Below are 20,011 nucleotides of genomic sequence, written 5' to 3' on the forward strand. Positions count from 1 at the left end.
ACAGGATTATACGAGGAGAATTATTTCCTCCCCGTACAATTGGCGCCGTCTGTGGGAAGAACAGACAAGAACAAACACCTCTTGACTAGGCTTCTCCTTTTCTCATTCAATGGCACACATTGATGACTTGCCGCAGTCCGCCGTCGACGGACTAACTCCAGAGGGGGGCGCAAGGCGCGAGGGATTACCTGCTGTCCCTCCCATGGCGGACTTGGAGCCCCAACAACATAATTCCAGGAGGAGCGGCAGGGGAAGGCGGAATGGCAGCCCTCGTCACTCTCAAAGTCCCGACAGGCAAAGGAGGAGGATTGATCCTCAAGCCCTGGAAGATCGCGTAAAGGAACAGGATGAACTGATTCGGAGGATGGCGGCGGACATGGAGGCCTTGAAACGCCAGATGAAGACCAAAGATGTGGCGACAGGAGAGGGGCGTAAGCACAAGACGCCCCCTCGCCACTCAGAGAGTCGTAGTAGGAATACTACACCCTCCCAAGGAGAGAGCAGAAGCCTCAGGACAGGCGACACTCACTCCTTATCTTCAAGGACTCGTCACTCCAGGTCTGAGAGGACGAGATCCGAAAGATCATACACTGAAGGAAGCACGTATCGGCCTTCACATTCACACCAAACCAGATCCAGACAAACCGAGCTACCCAGATCATCCGACTTACGAACCGTGCTAGAAGAAAAAGCACGATGCAAGGAAGATGCCAGGGCAAGGGATCCACACCGAATTTCGGTCTTACACCGGTTGGCTCCTCGGACGCACGGAAGCGTCGAGGTTGGAATGCCAATACCGCGACCGGCCTACGAACCAACGGACAAGGCATTGGCAAGACTACAGACCTCGCCGTTTGTCCCAGCGATCGAAAACGCACCCCTACCATCAGGCTTCCTTCAGCCGAAGTTCAATACATATGAAGGGAAGACGGATCCGTATTCTCACCTGAGCCACTTTCGCCAAGTCATGGCTGTGTACAGGCGAAACGAGGCCCTAATGTGCATACTCTTCCCATCAAGTCTGGGCGACTTAGGCTTGACTTGGTTCGAAAAGCTCCCAGAGGGCAGCATAGCCTCCTGGGCCCAATTGGCAGAAGCGTTCGTAACAAGGTTTCGGACAAATACTAAAACACCGGTGGAGATAGACCAGTTACTCTCCATCGACATGGGTGAGAAAGAAACCCTCAGATCTTACAACAGTCGCTACTGGGAGACATTCAACCAGATTGGAGACTGCCCCACCAATCTAGCCATTGCGCAATATAAAAGAGGCCTACCAGTAGGGAACCGACTAAGGGATTCAATTACCATGACGCCACCCCTCACCATGGAGGCCCTGATGGAGAGAGTGCATCAGCACATCAGGGTAGAAGAGGATGGCGCACGTGCAAAGGCGAAATCTAGCGCTACCATAGTACCAGAAAAGAAGACCTCAGCAAAGGTCAATACAGTAGATAGACAGAACAAAAACGGGCGTGGCAGACGAGATAACGGAGAAGACCCAGACAAAAGATGGTTGAGAATCCGCACTGCCATAACAACGGTATTCAAAAAACCAATATATCGGATTCTGAGCGAAATAAAAGACGAGCCATTCGTCAAGTGGCCAGCCAAGCTAGGGGAAGCTCAGAAGAATTACGACGACAGATCTCGGTGCACCTTCCACAAAGAAAAAGGACACCGAACTGAGAATTGCACGCCACTGAGGCAGCATTTGGAAGAATTGGTGGCAGCAGGCCACTTGGACGAATACATTGAAGGAGGAGCACAACCGGCCCCCCAAGATCATAATGACCAACCCAACAGAATGCCAAACGATGCACCACCACAAGGCATTATCAATGTAATTCATGGAGTTTTTGAACCTGAGCGCGTATGCGAGCTTAGAGGTTCGATCAAGAAGGCTGAGCACTTTAGGGAAGTATTAAGTGCCCAACCCGCCATCAAGAAGGGGAGGACAGAGGCAACAAACGTCATGTCCTTTTCGGATAAGGACTTGGAACGAATTTACTGCCCCCATAATGATGCCCTGGTTGTCACTCTCCGAGTCAAGGATTTTGACGTCAAGCGGATTCTGATTGACCAGGGTAGTTCATGTGAGATCATGTATTACGACACATTCAAACAACTAAAGCTGCAAGACAAAGACTTGGCACCTGCAGTTTCTCCCCTGATTGGATTCAACTCCATGCCAGAGTGGCCTGTCGGCAAAATAATCCTTCCAGTCAGAGCAGGAAGTGTATCAAAACAGGTGGAGTTCTGGGTATTGAAGGTCCCCTCCACCTACAACATCATCCTGGGCAGAACATGGCTGCATGCCATGCGTTCGGTAGCGTCATCATACCATCAGGTAATGCGGTTCCCTAATGACGCCGGTATAATTGAAGAAGTCTATGGCGATCAGATCATGTCAAAACAGTGCTTCGCCACAGCAAATGGAAGCCGAGCTGCCAAAGGATACGTTCATTCGGTGGAAGAACCAGAGAGTAATGAACTATTCGCGGACGTCGGCAAAAAGGCTGATCAGAAAGCGGTGGAAGACTTGGTGGAGGTAAAAATAGATGAGAAGAACCCGGATAAGTTCTTCTTGCTTGGCTCATCATTGTCCAGCGCTGAGAGATTAGAGGTCTTGGAATTCTTGACCTCTAATATCGAAGTGTTTGCCTGGACACCTTATGACATGCCAGGCATTGATCCAAACTTCATCAGTCACCAACTCAATGTCCACCCAACCGCCAGACCAGTCATTCAACGCACACGCAGATCGGCACTCCACCACGCCGAAATAGTGGCAGAAGAGGTAGGCAACCTGTTGGAGGCAGGAGCGATAAGGGAAGTGCACTACCCAAAATGGATCTCCAACACCGTCGTAGTACCAAAAAAGAATGGTAAATGGCGTGTCTGCGTCGACTACAAAACAGTCAACAAAGCGTGCCCAAAAGATAGCTTCCCTCTACTAAGGATAGATCAACTGGTGGACTTAACGGCAGGACATAACCGACTTAGCTTTTTGGATGCGTACAGAGGCTACCACCAGATCGCCATGCATGAACCAGACCAGGAGGTCACATCCTTCACAACACCAAGGGGGTTATATTGCTACAAGGTCATGCCCTTTGGCCTAAAGAACGCAGGGGCGACATTCCAAAGGATGGTCACCAAGATGTTCGAACCATTGTTAGGCAGAACAATGGAGGCGTACATCGACGACATGGTGGTCAAAAGCAAGGATGAGAATGACCATCTGAAAGACTTAGGCGAGATGTTCCAGATCCTGAAGAAACACAAGTTGCGCCTCAACGCGTCCAAATGCGCATTCGGAGTTGGATCTGGCAAATTCTTGGGCTTCCTGGTGACCAACCGAGGTATAGAAGCAGACCCCTCTCAGATCAAAGCAATCCAGGAGTTGGAGAGACCAAACTCAGTCAAAGAAGTGCAGCATCTCACTGGAATGGCGGCTGCACTCAACCGGTTCATAAGCAGGTCATCAGACAGGCTACGACCATTCTTCCAAGCTTTAAAGGCCAGGTTTGAGTGGGATGAAGAATGCGACCGAGCTCTGGAAAGCTTGAAGGAGTACATGTCTTCCCCACCACTACTTGTTACTCCAGTACCTGGTGAAGAACTCTTTTTGTACCTGGCAGTCTCTCAGCACGCAGTCAGCGCGGTGTTGGTTCGTGCAGAAGGAATACAACACTTGCCCATCTTTTATGTCAGCAAGACATTATTGGGAGCCGAAACAAGGTACTTGCCATTAGAGAAACTAGCATTAGCATTAATGATGGCATCCAGAAAATTAGCGCACTACTTTCACGCCCACACCATAGTCGTCCTCACAGCCTTTCCACTAAAAGCTCTGTTTGAAAGGGCGAACTTCAGTGGGCGAATTTTGAAATGGGCAGTAGAGTTGGGACAATTCGACATCAAGTTCCAACCCAAGACCGCTATAAAAGCTCAATCTTTGGCAGACTTCGTCGCAGAGTTTACTCCTGGAAGTCATCATATCTGCCCAGTCGACCTGACTGAATCAACCGAACTAGGGACGGAAGTTGACGCCGGAATAGCGCAACCCCTAGTGGAAGGTAGTCCATCAACCGAACTAGGGACGGAAGTTGACGCCGGAATAGCACAACCCCTAGTGGAAGGTAGTCCATCAAGCACAAAGGCAGACCACATTAAGGACAACAAGGAGGAGCCAAACAAAGGCTCACCAGCAGTTCAAACAGAGGACGAAGGGCAGACAGCCAATATGGACTTTGAAGAAATCACCATCCTTGACCCCACGGCATCGTCTGACCCTTCCACCTGCTGGAAACTATTCGTTGGGGAGATGTGGAAGCTCTTTGTGGATGGAGCATCCAACCGACATGGTGCAGGGCTTGGCATAGTCCTCATCTCTCCAGACGGCCTGGTTATAGAGCAAGCAATCAACCTTGGCTTCCCAGCATCCAACAATGAAGCGGAGTATGAGGCGCTTCTCGCGGGACTCAAATCGGCACACTTCATGAAAGCAACCGAACTAATGGTATACAGTGACTCTCTGCTGGTGGTAAACCAAATTTCTGGCGAATACGAAGCAAAGGATGACAGAATGGCCAAGTACCAAGAGCTAGTCAGAACGGAGATCAAGAAGTTTGATGTGGTAAGGATAGAACAAATTGGCAGGGAGGAAAACAGCCGAGCGGACGAGCTAGCAGGCCTTGCCTCAATGGCAGATACATCGATCCCTCATCCATTACTCATCGACTTCTTACCAAAACCAAGCATAGAAGACCCCGAAGCAGAAGAAGTGTATTGCGCAGAATTAGGGCCCTCTTGGATGGACCCCATCATCCTGTTCCTAAAAGACGGCATCCTACCAGAAGAGAAAAAAGAAGCCAACAGAATAAGGGCGAAGTCGCAGCGGTTTTGGCTATCTCCATCTTTGGCATTATATAAGAAGTCGTTCTCGGGGCCTTACCTCAAATGCGTTCACCCCAGCAAAGTAGAAGCATTCCTGTTCGAAATACATGAAGGGGTATGTGGAAGTCATCAAGGGGGAAGGTCGCTCGCTTACAGGGCTATTTCGCAAGGATATTGGTGGCCATATATGCAAGCAGACTCAGAGAAATATGTGAAGAAGTGTGAAAAATGCCAGAAATTCGCACACCAAATACATCAACCAGCAAGAGAACTCATACCCTTAACTAGCCCATGGCCTTTCGCAATGTGGGGCTTGGACATAGTAGGACCACTTTCAACTGCGCCCGGGGGCAGAAAATTCTTTCTCGCAGCAACAGACTACTTCACAAAGTGGGTGGAAGCAGAAGCATTGGCGTCAATCAAAGAAAAAGATGTGAAGAAGTTTGTTTGGCAAAATATCATCACTCGGTTTGGCATACCAAAAGCACTGATCTCAGACAATGGAACTCAGTTTGACGGCAGAATCTTCAAAAGCTTTTGTGAAGAATACAAGATAGAGTTCTACAATTCCACACCGGCATATCCTCAAGCGAATGGACAAGCTGAAGCATCAAATAAAGTCGTCTTGGATGGACTAAAGAAAAGGCTGGAAAAAGCAAAAGGCAAGTGGGCGGATGAACTTCCTCACGTCTTATGGGCTTACCGCACCACTCCTCGGCGATCAACTGGAGAAACACCATTCTCCTTAGCCTATGGAATGGAGGCAGTGATTCCACTAGAAGTTGGCCTCCCCACAATACGAAGCGAAAATTTTGATCCAGACTTAAATGGAGAAGCCATAGCCCTAGAACTCAACCTTGCAGAAGAAAGAAGAGAAAGAGCATTAGTCCACATCGCCTCATACCAACGAGAGTTAATCAAAAAATACAGCAAGAAGGTTCATCCAAGACAATTCAAAATTGGCGATTGGGTACTGCGCAAAGTAATGGGAAACACCTTGGTCCCAGGAGACGGCAAGTTAGGCCCAAATTGGGAAGGTCCTTATAAGGTGGTTGGGTTAGCCGGCAAAGGGGCATACCACCTAGAAGACAAGGATGGCAAGGCAATCCCTAGGCCATGGAATACGGCCAATCTCAAGATATTTTACTTTTAGCTTTTATCTTTCAAACATTATGTAATTTTCTCTTCCTTCAATAAAATGAGATTCTTTTTAGCACAGATTACTCTTTGTAAAAGTTAGCTAGACTTGAGTATATTGCAAGCATTCCATTCTAAGTTAGCCGGAAAAACAAACTTAGAGGTTGGCTGGATTAAACCAACACCCTTCCTAAGCCCAGGATAAGGATCCAGGCTGCAGGACATTTGGTCGGAATAACCAAATACTCGAAGTTAGCTGGAAAAACTAACTTCAATTGTTGGCTGGAATAAACCAACGCTTGTTACTCTCCAGCCGAAGTAAGTGCAAGGCTGAAGAGTGGTTGGCTGGAACAAACCAACTCTTGTTACTCTTCAGCCGAAGTAAGTGTAAGGCTGAAGAGTGGTTGGCTGGAATAAACCAACACTTGCTACTCTTCAGCCGAAGTAAGTGTAAGGCTGAAGAGTGGTTGGCTGGAATAAACCAACACTTGTTACTCTTCAGCCGAAGTAAGTGCAAGACTGAAGAGTGGTTGGCTGGAATAAACCAACTCTTGTTACTCTTCAGCCGAAGTAAGTGTGAGGCTGAAGAATGGTTGGCTGGAATAAACCAACACTTGTTACTCTTCAGCCGAAGTAAGTGTAAGGCTGAAGAGTGGTTGGCTGGAATAAACCAACTCTTGTTACTCTTCAGCCGAAGTAAGTGTAGGGCTGAAGAGTGGTTGGCTGGATTAAACCAACACTTAATACTCCTCAGCCGAAGTAATTATGTCGGCTAAGGAGTGGTTGGCTGGTAAGTATAGTTTAACCAACCAAAAACCGAAATAACACTTGGAGTGAATAGAAGACATTACAAACGCAAGCATACACACAATAACCGGAATAAGAGAAGTAAAATTTTCATTCAAAGAGAAGTCATTACAAGGGGGCTTGGTTCGGTTACAAAGGAGAAAAAGTAAAAAATCAAGAGAAAAGTTCATCAATTTCAGCGTCGAAAACCGCATCGGCATCAACTTGAAGACCGGTCCCTGGAGGGAGCTCATTCACACTAGGGTGAGCCACTTCGGCTACGGTTCCACTGGGAGGATCAACAGTTAGGTCTTCAGCAGTGGGCACCGACCGAACTGGCTGGTCCACATTTTCGGCCGGAGTATCTTCATCAGAGGCATCATCAGAGTCAGAGTCTTCCAAAAACTGTTGTTGCAGAGCAGCCGCGTACTCCGCCAGGGACTTCGGTATAAAATAATCTGGAGGGTTGAAGACCTCGGTCTGTTGATCTTGACCGAGCTTCTCCACTGCCGCCCTCCAGCCGCATTTGAAGAACAGCTCCTTTGCAGCATCACATTGTTGGGCGTAAGCATCCTCTGCCCTCTTGAAACCTTGTTTCTCAGCCTCCTTCGCCTTCTCCTTCATTTCGGCGTCTTTCTTTCTTTCAAGCTTTACCAGCTCACGCAAGTACTTGTCCTTCCGCACAATGGCAGTCTTTTGTTTCTTGGCCTCGGCTGAACTAACCATTCCGGTCAAACGACCGACCTCACCTCGTAGTTCAGCCATTTCCTTTCTGGCTTCTTCGAGTTCGGCCGATTTCGCCTCTGCTTCGGCCGCTGCTTGCCTAGTCACTTTCCTCAGCTCCAGTACCTTCCTGTGGGTGATTTGGTTTTTCTGAATAGCCTGCCAAAGCAAACAACTTCCCTTTAACCGAAGAAAGAGTTAAAAAGAAAAAGAAACATAAACAGAAAAGCAACCGAAGTCACTAACCAGAATCATGGATTTAGTAGCAGACCGGATGGACTTCAGCTCGGTGGTTAACTGTTTTTGGTGATGTTCCATGTCTTTGGGCAGACACACGCTCTTGGCCAGGTTGATGGCCAACAGGTGGTCTTTCTCAGCAACGACCGAGTCTGTGTCTAGAATGTCTCGGTCGTTGAAGGTTAATTTCGGTGCCCAGCAGCCGATGGTTCGGTCGGAAGACTCCGGTTGGGGGCTCGGTGGTAAGCTCGGCTGAATAGGGGTTTCTTCATCAATCAAAACCCGTTCGGGTTCGGAAGTTCGGGCACGCTTGGTTCGGCGGGAAGAGGATGGCTGTTGAGAAGGAAGGGCGACGACAGCAGGCTGCGGTTGGCTGGGAGGCGCCACTTCGGGCCTGGCTGTTTCGGTGAGAAGGGCCCTGACTCTGCTCCTTTTCGCCATCTCTTCTTCTGCGGTTAGAGGGACAAGTCTTATCTCGGGCAGAGTTGGGTCCGGCTCCGGTGCCTCTTCAAGAAGGAAGTCAGTCACCCTTGCTTTTCGGCGACCGCTGTAGCGATAGGTCGGCTCAAAATTTAGTAGCTTGGCCCAATCTCTTTCTTTAATCCGGAATGCGGCTCGCAAAACTCCGAGGTTGGGATAGCTATACAGGGAATGGAGATGGGCGAAATCTGCAAAGAAGAGAGAAGTGTTAGTTCGGCTAATAGACTAAACAACCGAGATAACACACAAAGCAGAAGACCGAAGTAAAATTACCAGGCTCTCCCATTTTCCAATTTATACGTCGGCCAGGAATTTGAGCTTGAAAATCCTCAAAGTTCCCAGAGACCCAAAAGAAATCGTCATCATTAAGATCTTTATCCGGAGTGTGTTTGATTATCTTCTCTCGACGGCGACGAATTCTAAGGTAGTAGACCCACCCAGCATTCTTTGAGCCAATAGAGTATTGATGAAAGATCTCAGCCAGACCAAGATTTAGTCCGGTTTGGTGGTTTAATGCGGCTATCCCCATTATAATACGATATGTGTTGGTGGATAGTTGGGTGGGACATAACCTAGTCTGTCTAAGGAATTCGCAGATTAGCGGTTGGACAGGAAACCGTAGTCCGGTTTCTATTATGGATTGAAGGGTAAAGGGCACGAAGCCTTCATTGTTCCAGGGGGTAGCATCTTTTTCAGCCAATGTCAGATGGACATCATCCGGAATCTGGTAATCTTGCCTAAATTCGGCCATGCCACCAGGGGTTTCGACTAAATATCTATACTTACCCATTTGTTGTATAATTTATGAATGAATTATTTCGGTGCAAAAACTAGGCTCAGTAGCTCGGTTGAGCACACGCAGGAGTGCCTGGGCAACCTAAGTCTGCAAAGTAGAAAACAAAGGGGTTAAGCACAGATCGTTGGACCGCGCTATAAATTATAAGCAAGATATACAAATCCTACTTCGGCTTAGTGGGCTGGTTCTACCTTGGCTCATTAGAAGGATGCTTAGCTCGGTTTTGAGCAGTTTAGACCGGTTTAACGTCTAGGGGCAGCTTTCTGAGTTCGGTCTAAAAAACTAAGAAAGCTGGTTTAGTCCCAAGGCCTAAATCGGTTGCAGTGTGAGGAAAGTTACTCCGGCTGAGCCCCTAGGGGCGGCTTTCCGAGTTCGGTTTCAGAACTAAGAAAGCCGGCTTGGCCCCAAGGTCTTAGCTCGGTTGGAGACCGAAGTACCTAGTTCGGTAAGTGCAAGCTTGTTCGGTGAACTTATCTTGGCTCGAGTGGGTCAAAAGAAACTACTGACATTCCTACAAGTTCTAGTTCGGTCATTCTCTGAATCTATCTACATACATAACACAAACCGTATCCTAGTCCGGTTGCTAGGTGATTTTGGATCTAAGACTATTTTCCTACAAAATAGTTCATACATGCATGGGGTTATACTGGTTTCTTCATAAAAGTACGAAAGCAAAGCAGACAAATGGAGAAGAATGTTTGCAAAAAGCATACAAAACAAAAACAGATGGAAAAACAAATAAAAAAAGCGAGAAGGGTAGGCTTGCTTACCAGATTGGAGAAGAAGAAGCTGAAGATGGAGCAGTAGCAGCAACGGAAGCACGAACACAGTAAGCTCAAAGCTCAGAAACTCAGGAAACAGAGGAGAAGAGAAAATGAAGAATGGAAGGTGAAGTAATTCGAGAAAGAGTAAAAAGGTTGTTTTGTGAAAGAAGGGAGAGAAAAAGGCGGCAAAAAGGAGCGGGAACAGTACAAAAATTCTGAAGGGCGGCATGACAGTTGGCCACAGCTTATCAGAGTTTGCCACGTGTCACTGGAATGGGAAGCGTTACAGTCGCTGAGATTGAAGAGACGTTTTGACCGGACATAGTGATACCCGAGGTAAACTTAGTTCGGCTGGAAAGGCTAAAAGGGTTTTTTAGCTCGGCAGGAAAAGCGTAACAGACTCTAGCTCGGCCAGAAGGCTGGTAATCCCAATCATGTTGCACAGATGGAATTAAGGGGCAATTGAGAGGGTAATTTTTTGGGAAAATTGGGCCGAGCTTCGAGTTGGGTTTTGAGGCCCAAAACGCAAAGGACTAGGTAAAAAGGCCGTACTGAATACTCCGGCCTAGAGGGCAAGGTTACTCCGGCCTTGGGGAGACAAAGGTACTTCGGCCCAAGGAGGTGAGTTTATTCCGGCCCAAGGAAGAGTAAGGCTACTTCGGTCCAGAGACAACTCGGAGTAGGGCCGGTCTTAGAGTTAGTCCGGTCGCGGTATGTTCTGGGAAAACCGGTTTCGGAATTAGTCCGGTCGTGACACACTCTGGTTAAGTCGGTCAGAACTTGTTACTTGGAAGTTTGATCTAAGCATACCAAGGTTGAACAGGGGCAGCCGAAGTAATGAGTTAAAGGAGAAGACCGAGCTAAGGATAGTTCGGCCTTCTCTGTGGCTCAGCATAGCCAGTGTTATTTCGGTCGTGTGGTAGTTCGGCTATGGAGAAAACCATCCCACTTGGTTTAAGCAGTGGGGGAGGGTGTAAAAGGATAAGCATTATCCTTTGAAGTATGAATCCTAGGAGGACTCTGCATGGAGAAATACAAGTCCTACCAGGATTGTGCCACGGGAAACTTATAAAAGCCTACAAGCATCACCTTGGAGGAGGTAATTGAACACAATCTTTCTGAGAACTTAGAGCTTTGTCTATTTGTCAAGTTTTCTGACTTAGGCATCGGAGAGGTTTCCGGCACACACCCGCCGGCTAGCTCACGTTTGTGTTTTCAGGTGACAAAGCGACGTCGTACGAAGGAGCGTGGACTTGGTCAACAGGATTATACGAGGAGAATTATTTCCTCCCCGTACAATATATATATTTCATTTATCAATATCTTAATATCAAAGGTTACATTACACATTATACATGTGATTTATATGTGCATTATTAAAAAATTTAATGTGAATTTCACGTTATAATACCAAACGAGTTTGCATACTCATCGCGCGTATGCCAAACCGCTAGTATACATAATTACAACATTAAACAATGACCTAAGCCAGTCTTCAGCATTTGCCACCACAAATGGGTATGGACACTTTGAGAGCCCACCACCTACATTATTGCGTAGTGATAATCTAATGTGAGTTACAGAGAGAGCACTGAATCAATTTTCCCAGGAAAAAACAAGCATGAGCGCCAATGGTGTGGTGTCGTGTGATAGAGGGCGATGAAACCTGTTCACCACGACACGATAAAGACCTCTTTCCCTCAGATGACTCTCCCCAATTCACCAACATACTACACAAAACACAAACCCTAGAAATTTTCTCTTGAATAATCCTCAACCATGGATCAACTCAATCACGAGTCCTTTTGCCAATCCATTCAACCCCCAAACCCTTCCGTCACTGAGTTTCTAGCATCTCCTCCAATTCCTCTCGCTCCTTCCATTCGATGCCATTCTGATTCGAGGTTTGCCCCATTCTGATTGCACTGCGAATCTTTAATTTCGTTTCGTTTCGTTTCGTTTCGTTTCGATTCGTTTCGTTTGTTGTTTCTGATTCTATTGTGCTATGTAGAAGTTGAATTTGAAGGATTGTGTGAATTAGACTTTTGCATACTTGTGTTGTGTGATAGTTAAATTATGGATTGATGATCTCAATTGCCATTCCCAACCTGAAGGAAAAAGAGGGGGAATTTGTAAAAAGGACTGTTGCATTTCATGATTGTTTTTAGGTTTTATTAGTCTGGGTTCTACCACAGGGATTTGCCTGGTTTATACATCATTATTGCTTTTTCTATGTGACTTAGAAAATTATAATTTTAACAATGGTACAGTTTTATGGTAGAAATATGCATAAAATTTTCCTTTAATGCAGTGTTTGGTGCTTTCCCCCGTGTAGTTTATCGACATTTTAAGCGTACTAGATAGATTGTATTTGAGATAGTATGCTGAATTCTAGGTGAAGAGCAGTGGGCTCTAGATCGTAGATAGTATGCTATTTTTGCTTCATAAGCTGTTATTAAAAGCTACACCAAATAGACTGATACAAATAAAAATAAATAAAAAAAAGACAACACCCAATTAATACACAATAATGTGTGTTTGGAAGGGAAAAGATTGAGGACACATCTAACCTTTGGTATAATGCACAAAGTGATGGTCCCAAGACTTGAAACCATAATCTCAAGGTTATTAGACCAAGTCTTAACTATTGAACCAATTGTCACCCCTACCAAATAGACTGATACAGATTCTCAAAATAAAAAATGCTATAAGCAGCTCTATAAGCTGCACTAAACATTACCCAAATGCTTCATTCAAAGTTTACTCTTCTTCAATGTTCCACGTAAAAAATACATTCATGGCTCATTAAAAATATAGATTCATGTCACTGCATGTGTCTTAAGGTGTGTATGATCAGCAGGGGCAACTGGAAGGCAGGATACACTTTCCAAGATATGTACTTCACTAATGTGAAACATGTCATGCGCATTACTTATTGAGTAATGCTATACATAAACAAATTTCTTACTCAATTTTCTTACCACTAGACACAAAAATAATGGGGTTCACTGTAATAAATTTCTAGTGGTCTATTTTACATGGACTCTTCAAAATAAATCAAATACCCGTGTCGGACCTCCGACGCTTGGACAAAGGTATGAGATATGTGTCAGATATTTTTCAACGGACATTTCTTATATAATTATATATAACACTATTATTATATGTACATATTATTGTATAATTGCTATAAATATCAGTTTGACATTGTAAGTTACATATAGTACCATTTTATCTCACATACCTTATTTAAAATATTAAAATAGGACATTTTTTGCGGAGTCTGCGTACTCTTAAATTCATGATTTGATGAGTCCAACCTCTAGATATATATATCCGCACCCAACATTTGTAACCGAGTCCACGTAACATAGCTAGTGGTAAAAATATTAAGGAAGAATTTGTTTATATGTAACATTTTTTTTTACTTCTTCGTAAAATGTTCTCCTGCCAATCTGCCACTTGTGATTCGTTGAATTGCACTCTAATTAACTTTCAACTTCTTTATGCACTGATGAAGTATTTGTTTTATTTTTATGTCTGTTGCTTTGCTTCCCCCCCCCCCCCCCCCCCCCCCCCCCCCCCCTCTCCCTTCTTCTCTTTCTTTGTTTGTCTGTTGATAACCAAAGGCCAGAAACAGAACTCAAGGACAGTGTTGCTGCAAGAAAAGTTCAGAAGGCTGACCGTGAGAAATTGAGGAGGGATCGTCTAAACGAGCAGTTTTTGGAGTTGGGAAAAGTGCTAGGTAGAACGACATGTCCTCCATATTTAATTACAATATGTTCTTGCAAGTAAACTTTTGTTTTCTATTGTGTGAACTTTTTTTTAAAATTTATTTTTAGTAAAGAAAGTTGAACGTAAAATAAAAGTTTCAATCCTCTTAAATATGGAAAATTATTATACTTTTTTTTATTCTGGGACACCTAGGCAAGGAAGTAGATTGCTTTGAATTTGAATCATATCTGAACAAATGACAAGGCTTCTTGATCACACAATTCCTAGTTTTGAGTTCATCTTCTATACTACTTGAAAACTGCATGTATCTACCTTGTATGATTGCTGCTGAGCAGTAGTGTGGTAGCAGTGAGTAAGACTTGTGACTCCTCGAAGAATGTATCATACCTACCAATTGCATATGACCCCTGAGGTCTGCCATGGGCACAATAGTTAGGTGAAAAAGCTCTAGATCGTCAAACCTTAGTTGCAGGAATCGTCCTAACAGGTGACGATTCCGCGTTTCTTAGAAAGAAACGTGTAGGAATCGCGTTTCCGTAGAGAGAGAAATGCGATCCTAGCCAAGATGAGGTCGTTGGTGAAGAAGAACAAAAACCCTAGCTTCTTGGTGTCAGATACGGCGAGGAGAGAGAGACAGAGGAGAGAGTGTGTGAAGGAAGAGAGTGAGAAGACAAACCTTCGTCGAACCTCCAGTCGTCTTTGCCCTCGCGATCTGCTCGCGATCGCCTTCGATCGTCATCGCCATGGCCATCGCGATCGTGCTCACCTCATGCTTCTTCTTCATCTTCTTCTTTTTCTCTCTCTCTCTCTCTCTCTTTCTTGTCGATCTGCGTCGTCTTCCCCCTCCCGTTTCTAACATATAATAAATAATATAATTTGTTATATAATAATATAATAAATCTAATTAAATCAAATATAATAAAAAAAATCTAATAAGATTTATAAAATAAATCATTATTTTACTAATTTTTATTATTTTACTATTTTTTAACATATTTTATTATTTTACTTTTTTTTATTTATAATATATATCAATTAAAAATTAAAAATATATATAAATAAATTAAAAATATTATCTATAAAAATAATATCTAAGATAAAAATAATAAATATATTTAAAAATAATTATTTAACTCACCTTTATATAATAAATATATTTTAGAAATAACTATTAAAAATATATATATATATATATTATAGCTTCCTGAGGCGCTCCCAACCTAAGAAACTTCTATCAGTTCACACTTCCCCGCTCCCGCTTCCGCTCCCGCCCCCGCTCCTGCTCCCGCTTCGTGCAACTAAGCGTCAAACTAAGGGAGATTCCACCTGTTGATGGTTGATCTGTCCCTCCCCCACGGTTTGACTCACCTATATAAAGGGGCTCCATGCATATGTTGAGGATCTTCTACCACCTTCTCCCCCTCCAGCAGGAGTAAAAGACATCTCCACTGCCATCCTCTCTCTCACCTAGCATTGCTTTAGCTCTTAACCCTCCACCTTCGGTGGTCCTGTGCCATCTCAATGCCTGCTATTTTCTGATAGTGCTACCTCCTTGCCATTTCACCATCTTCCACCCACAGCCCCTATTCGCACCTTTTTTATTTATATTTTATTTACTTATAAAAAAAGCCTTGAAGTTGTAAACAGAGTCATAAAGCTTAAAAAATGCTGTTACAAGGATAGTATAATTTCCATTTATATATGTGTCTACCACACCTAAAAAAATTATGAAGTCTACAATTTATTAGAGTTGACTTTTAAAATTTAATGACTCATATAATGGTTTCATACAATAATGTTATGATAATCGTATTTTCTTATCATATTTTGTTTACCATTCTATATATCGATTCTACATTAGTATCAAGCATGAGCGGTTAAGGTAATAAACAAATTGTGATAAAAAAAAATATGATCATCCTAATATTATATCAAAATTTAATGTGGTGCATGTTAAAAGGTTATTGGTAGTCACATGAGTGACTAATCTCTTATAATTTTATTAGTTCAATTGACCTCTATTAAGTAATATTTAATAATTATTTAATCAAATGAAACTGGAGCCGATCCATCGGCAACTTGGTGAGATCTGCTGCATGACTTTCTTTGGCAATCTGGCCCCCTCACTGAATGAATCCTGGCTCTGCCCCTGCTTCAGTGGTTTAGCACCAGTTCTAAGATGAGCCCCTTTACTTGGATGTTTAGGAAGATTAGGAATCACTTGATTTTGGATGACAAAAATTCTTGATTGTACTGCTCCCGTAAGTCATAATCAACAAGTGTATGGTTTATTCAATTCTGGTAACTTCCACCTGCTGTTAGCTGGAGTGATATATCATATAACCATGTGTAAGGTAGAATTATCTAGTGGGATGTAGGTGTGCATCTATTTTAATTGAAAAAATCTTTCTTAGTCATTGGAAGGAATTTTATTTGCTCCCTGTTATTGTCATGAATGTATTCATTCAAAAGATACAAGTTGAAGTTTTGACTGAATCTGTGAAAAAAGATTAAATATGGTATTATGTCTAAACTATTGAGTTAGAATGTTTGACCAGTTCTATTGGACCCATCTTTTGTGTGATATTCAGTCCCACCTCACATAATTTTTCTGTAAATTTGCATTTAGTGTTGTCAAATTGAATAACCATAAAAATGCAGATCCTGATAGGCCCAAAAATGACAAAGGATCCATTCTCACTGATACCATCCAAATGGCGAAGGATTTGACTGATCAAGTCAACAGACTGAAAGCTGAGTATTCTACACTGACCGAAGAATCTCGTGAGGTGATTTTTAATTTATTTATTTATTTTTATAACAATTCTGAAATGCTGTGGGGCCCATTTGATATAATATTTATTAGTTTTTATTTTATTTTAAAGCAGTTGACTCAGGAAAAGAATGATCTCAGAGAAGAAAAGGCATCTCTTAAATCTGATATCGAGAACCTCAATGCTCAGTATCAGCAGAGACTCAGGGCTACGTTTCCGTGGGCAGCTATTGACCATTCAGTTGTCATGCACCCTCCTTCATATCCCATGCCAGTTCCAATGCCAGTGCCAATAGCTCCTGGGTCAATTCCTATGCATCCATCATTGCAGCCGTACCCCTTCTTTGGGAATCAAAATCATGGTGTTATTCCTAACCCCTGTTCAACTTTTGTTCCATATGTGACTCCTAATACCATGATTGAACAACAAACCACCCAGTATGTATCTCCAGCCATGCAGCCAGGCACTAGGTCACATATTTCGAGCAAACAAGATTCAAGAACCAAGCCATCTGATCATCAAGGGGAAAGCAAGATCGAAAAAGGTGAGGCCTCTAATGATGTTACAACAGACCTGGAGCTCAAGACACCTGGATCTACAGCAGATGAGGTCAGTGACTCAATTGTGGCCTTGTAGGTTAATTAATTTGTAGGACAATTTTGTAGAAATAATCATCATATTATGATATGGTTGGAAGTTTAAACAAGGACAGTTTAATATTTTTTTAAAAAGAAGATAAATTACACCTTCTACCCTCAAACTTTCACCAGAATTGCACCTTCTAATTGCAACAACTAAGTCCTTAGACTTCAGTTTGTGTTTCGATGTGGTCCTCTTGTTACTTACTGTTAACATTTGAACATGAGCACATTTCATGGGTAGGAAAAAAATTTCTATAGAAAGTTACAGTTTCTCCCACTTTCACTCAAATTATACTTTAGCCTTTCCTGTTTCAACTTTTACTCAAATTTCAAATGGTGGTGTGATGGGAGGAACTAAATTTTGAAGTCTGAGGATCAGTTGAAGTCTGAGAACTTAATTGTTGCAATTAGAAGATGAGGTGTTAAAGTGAAATTTGGGTGAAAGTTCGAGGGTGAAAAGTGTAATTTATCCTTAAAAAAATGCCTAACCTCACGCTTGTCGTTGGATGCTATGCTAGCACTCAAAATAATTTTTTCACTTGTAAGAAAAGAAAAAAAAAAGAAGGAAGTGCATCGTGTGAAATCCTTTGCTTGATGTGTTCAGAATTCATTCCCTGATTTGCAGGGTTCTAAATGTGGACAAAGAAAATCTAAGAAATCACTGAGGAAGGAAAACAACCTCACAGATGGGAGCTCCTCGAGTAGGTGTTCGTCATCTCGTAGCATACAGGATAGCTCATCAAATAGTGTAGTTGGTGGTGGGAAAGCTGATGACGACTAAAGAAAGGATAAATGAGAAAATCCCCATTTTCTGCATCTTTTTGGTCATCTACTGTTGCTAGCATCTCAAGTAGCATTTCCCGTGATTTTGGTCTACCTCTGAGGTGAAACACTATATTACGGTGACAGAATACTTGAGCTGTATGTGACTATGAAATTAGTTATTTGTCAGGCAACGAGTGATTAGGCTGTGAGGTTAGCAGCTGGGGTATATGCTTCATCATCTTCTTTTTCAGGTGGAGAAATGCTTGTAGTTGTGTTAGGTGGTCCTCTAAATTCAAAATTATTAGTTGCAAGGAAGTAAGGTTAGGAGGGTTAGTTTTATCTTTGTATGTAATGACATTAGTTGATGGTACGGTGAAACTAGGACCCTGTGTCACATAGAAGACCGAGCTTTACTCTTTTTTTGTTGTGAGGTTGGTATCTCTTTGACTAGTAGATATATTGAGTAGACATGTGAGAATAACTAAAGCATTCATGCATTTTTGATCTTGCTGAAAATGCATGTTCAACAACAATAGGATGTGGTTTGGTGATTGATGCTTAGGTTTTGTGACATTCTCATTCTCATTCCGAAGAAGGGTAACAATTTTGGCTGACTTTCACGACTTTAAAACATGTTATTAGAAAGGGATATGGACTCATTTATAGAGGTTATAAATTTTTCGGCCTAACCAATGTGGGAAACAAAATGCTACTGGTTTGATGCCTCACCGTGTGGATTACCTTGACATTTATTTTATTTTTTATTTTTATATATAAATTTTTGTTATCAATTTTTTTGATTACTTTCATATTACATGCTATATTTGGTGGGAGTGGCCCCAATGTAACGACGTTATCTGATAATCTGTTGAAACATTATTGGCGGCCATTGCATTCTCCATCATCAGATGCAACTAAAATCCAAGGCGGTTGAAGATGCCACCTTCGTCTGTTTTGATTTGGTTCCGCATTCATATGCACTAACATTAAAAAACAAAAAATGAGGTGGTTAATGTAATCCCAGTACATTTTAAATTGAATTTAATGTTGCGTTTAGATTATAAATCTAAATATAAATTTGGAAAAAAAAAAAAGAAATAGAGAAAAAGTTCTTATATTTCATTTATATTTTGTTTTGCCGTTTCCTTTCTATTTATAAATTTATGTCTAAATTTATTATTCAAATACAGTCTAATCATATGATTAATGATTTTAATTCTAGCCTAAGTTAATTTTTACATATTTTTTTTTTGTTCTTTGAACACGTACCATAATCTCAGCAGTACACTTTTTTCTTTAGACCCCCCTGCCGATCCCTTTCTTCAATAACCCCTCATCCCTCCACCTCTGGCAACTTTTTCCTTGATACCTATACTAACCACAACTCCCAGCCGCCACTCATTTCCTCACAACCTTGGACATAGAGAAAAGAAGAGATAAAGAAATTGGACATAGATAGAGGGTCAGGGTGGGGAGTGGCTGAGGGGTGCCGGAGAGAGGCTAGCGATGGATGGGGGTTTGTAAGGATGGGCTGGGACGGGAAAGGCGAGAGTTGGGGAAGGTTGTCGAAGCTGGGGATGGGCGAAGGAGGGTTGTGGCTAGAGCTTGTAAGTGGGGTAGATTAGTGTTAAGGTTTGAGAGATTAAGAATGATGGAAAAGCTGAAATGATGGAGTAAAACTGTAATACAAAAACATACAGAAGGGTGGGCGTTTAAAGAAAAAAATGAGGTACTACGAACAACATTCATTTTAGAAAAGTGCTTGTTTGCACAGGCGAAGATTATGTTCTTCTTGAGGGATCAGGAGAAGACTCAAGCTATTCAGAAGTGGAAGGTTCCAAGCAACATGTCTGAGCTTCATTTTCATATTGCTTGTTTGACATTCAATTTTGCTTATTAGTTAGTTATTGTGTTTGTTGGGAGTCACTTTTAGAGTCACGGATTGTATTGGCAGATTAGTTTGAGCTTTGGACTAAGATCATACGTCTGTTACTCTTTTTGCAAAGTTATGATAATATAGTTCACGATTTTTATCTATTTTCTATGAAAATTAACCATAATTGTAAAATTACGTATCAATACTTAATTATTCCCCCCCCCCTTCCTGATTTCGAAAACCTTACCTACTATAGTAGTATTACTTAATGATTATCTCCAAATTGTATAGACTCACCTCCTATTATTTTTAAAACTTTTAAGTGGTCACCCCCTCTAAGGTTTTGTAAATTTTAATTGGCCACTCCACTATATCTATAGAACATGGGTGTCGAA

General features: G+C 42.6%; 1 protein-coding gene across 2 annotated transcripts; it reads left to right on the forward strand.

Moving 5' to 3' along the window:
- Positions 1-11,310: 11,310 nt before the first annotated feature.
- Positions 11,311-18,273, forward strand: LOC114297561 (transcription factor bHLH121). Of its 2 annotated transcripts, none has more exons than XM_028241992.2 (5): positions 11,311-11,729; positions 13,455-13,570; positions 16,222-16,349; positions 16,446-16,943; positions 17,601-18,273. In XM_028241992.2, exons 1-5 carry the CDS (start codon positions 11,605-11,607, stop codon positions 17,754-17,756), a joined length of 1,023 nt encoding a protein of 340 aa, XP_028097793.1. In that variant the 5' UTR covers positions 11,311-11,604; the 3' UTR covers positions 17,757-18,273. The 2 variants fall into 2 exon arrangements, with proteins under 2 accessions (XP_028097793.1, XP_028097794.1); XM_028241993.2 differs by having other exon boundaries at positions 16,449-16,943.
- Positions 18,274-20,011: the final 1,738 nt, after the last annotated feature.

The sequence above is a fragment of the Camellia sinensis genome, chromosome 5 (genome assembly GCF_055761805.1).
Source record: "Camellia sinensis isolate YWXY chromosome 5, ASM5576180v1, whole genome shotgun sequence".
NCBI lineage: Eukaryota > Viridiplantae > Streptophyta > Magnoliopsida > Ericales > Theaceae > Camellia > Camellia sinensis.

Bases quoted from the DNA above. Each gene is read 5' to 3' on its own strand.
- LOC114297561 (XM_028241992.2), top strand. From the start codon at position 11,605: ATGGATCAACTCAATCACGAGTCCTTTTGCCAATCCATTCAACCCCCA. The intron at 11,730-13,454 runs GTTTGCCCCATT...TGATAACCAAAG, and splicing joins CGATGCCATTCTGATTCGAG to GCCAGAAACAGAACTCAAGG. The intron at 16,944-17,600 runs GTCAGTGACTCA...CCTGATTTGCAG, and splicing joins CTGGATCTACAGCAGATGAG to GGTTCTAAATGTGGACAAAG.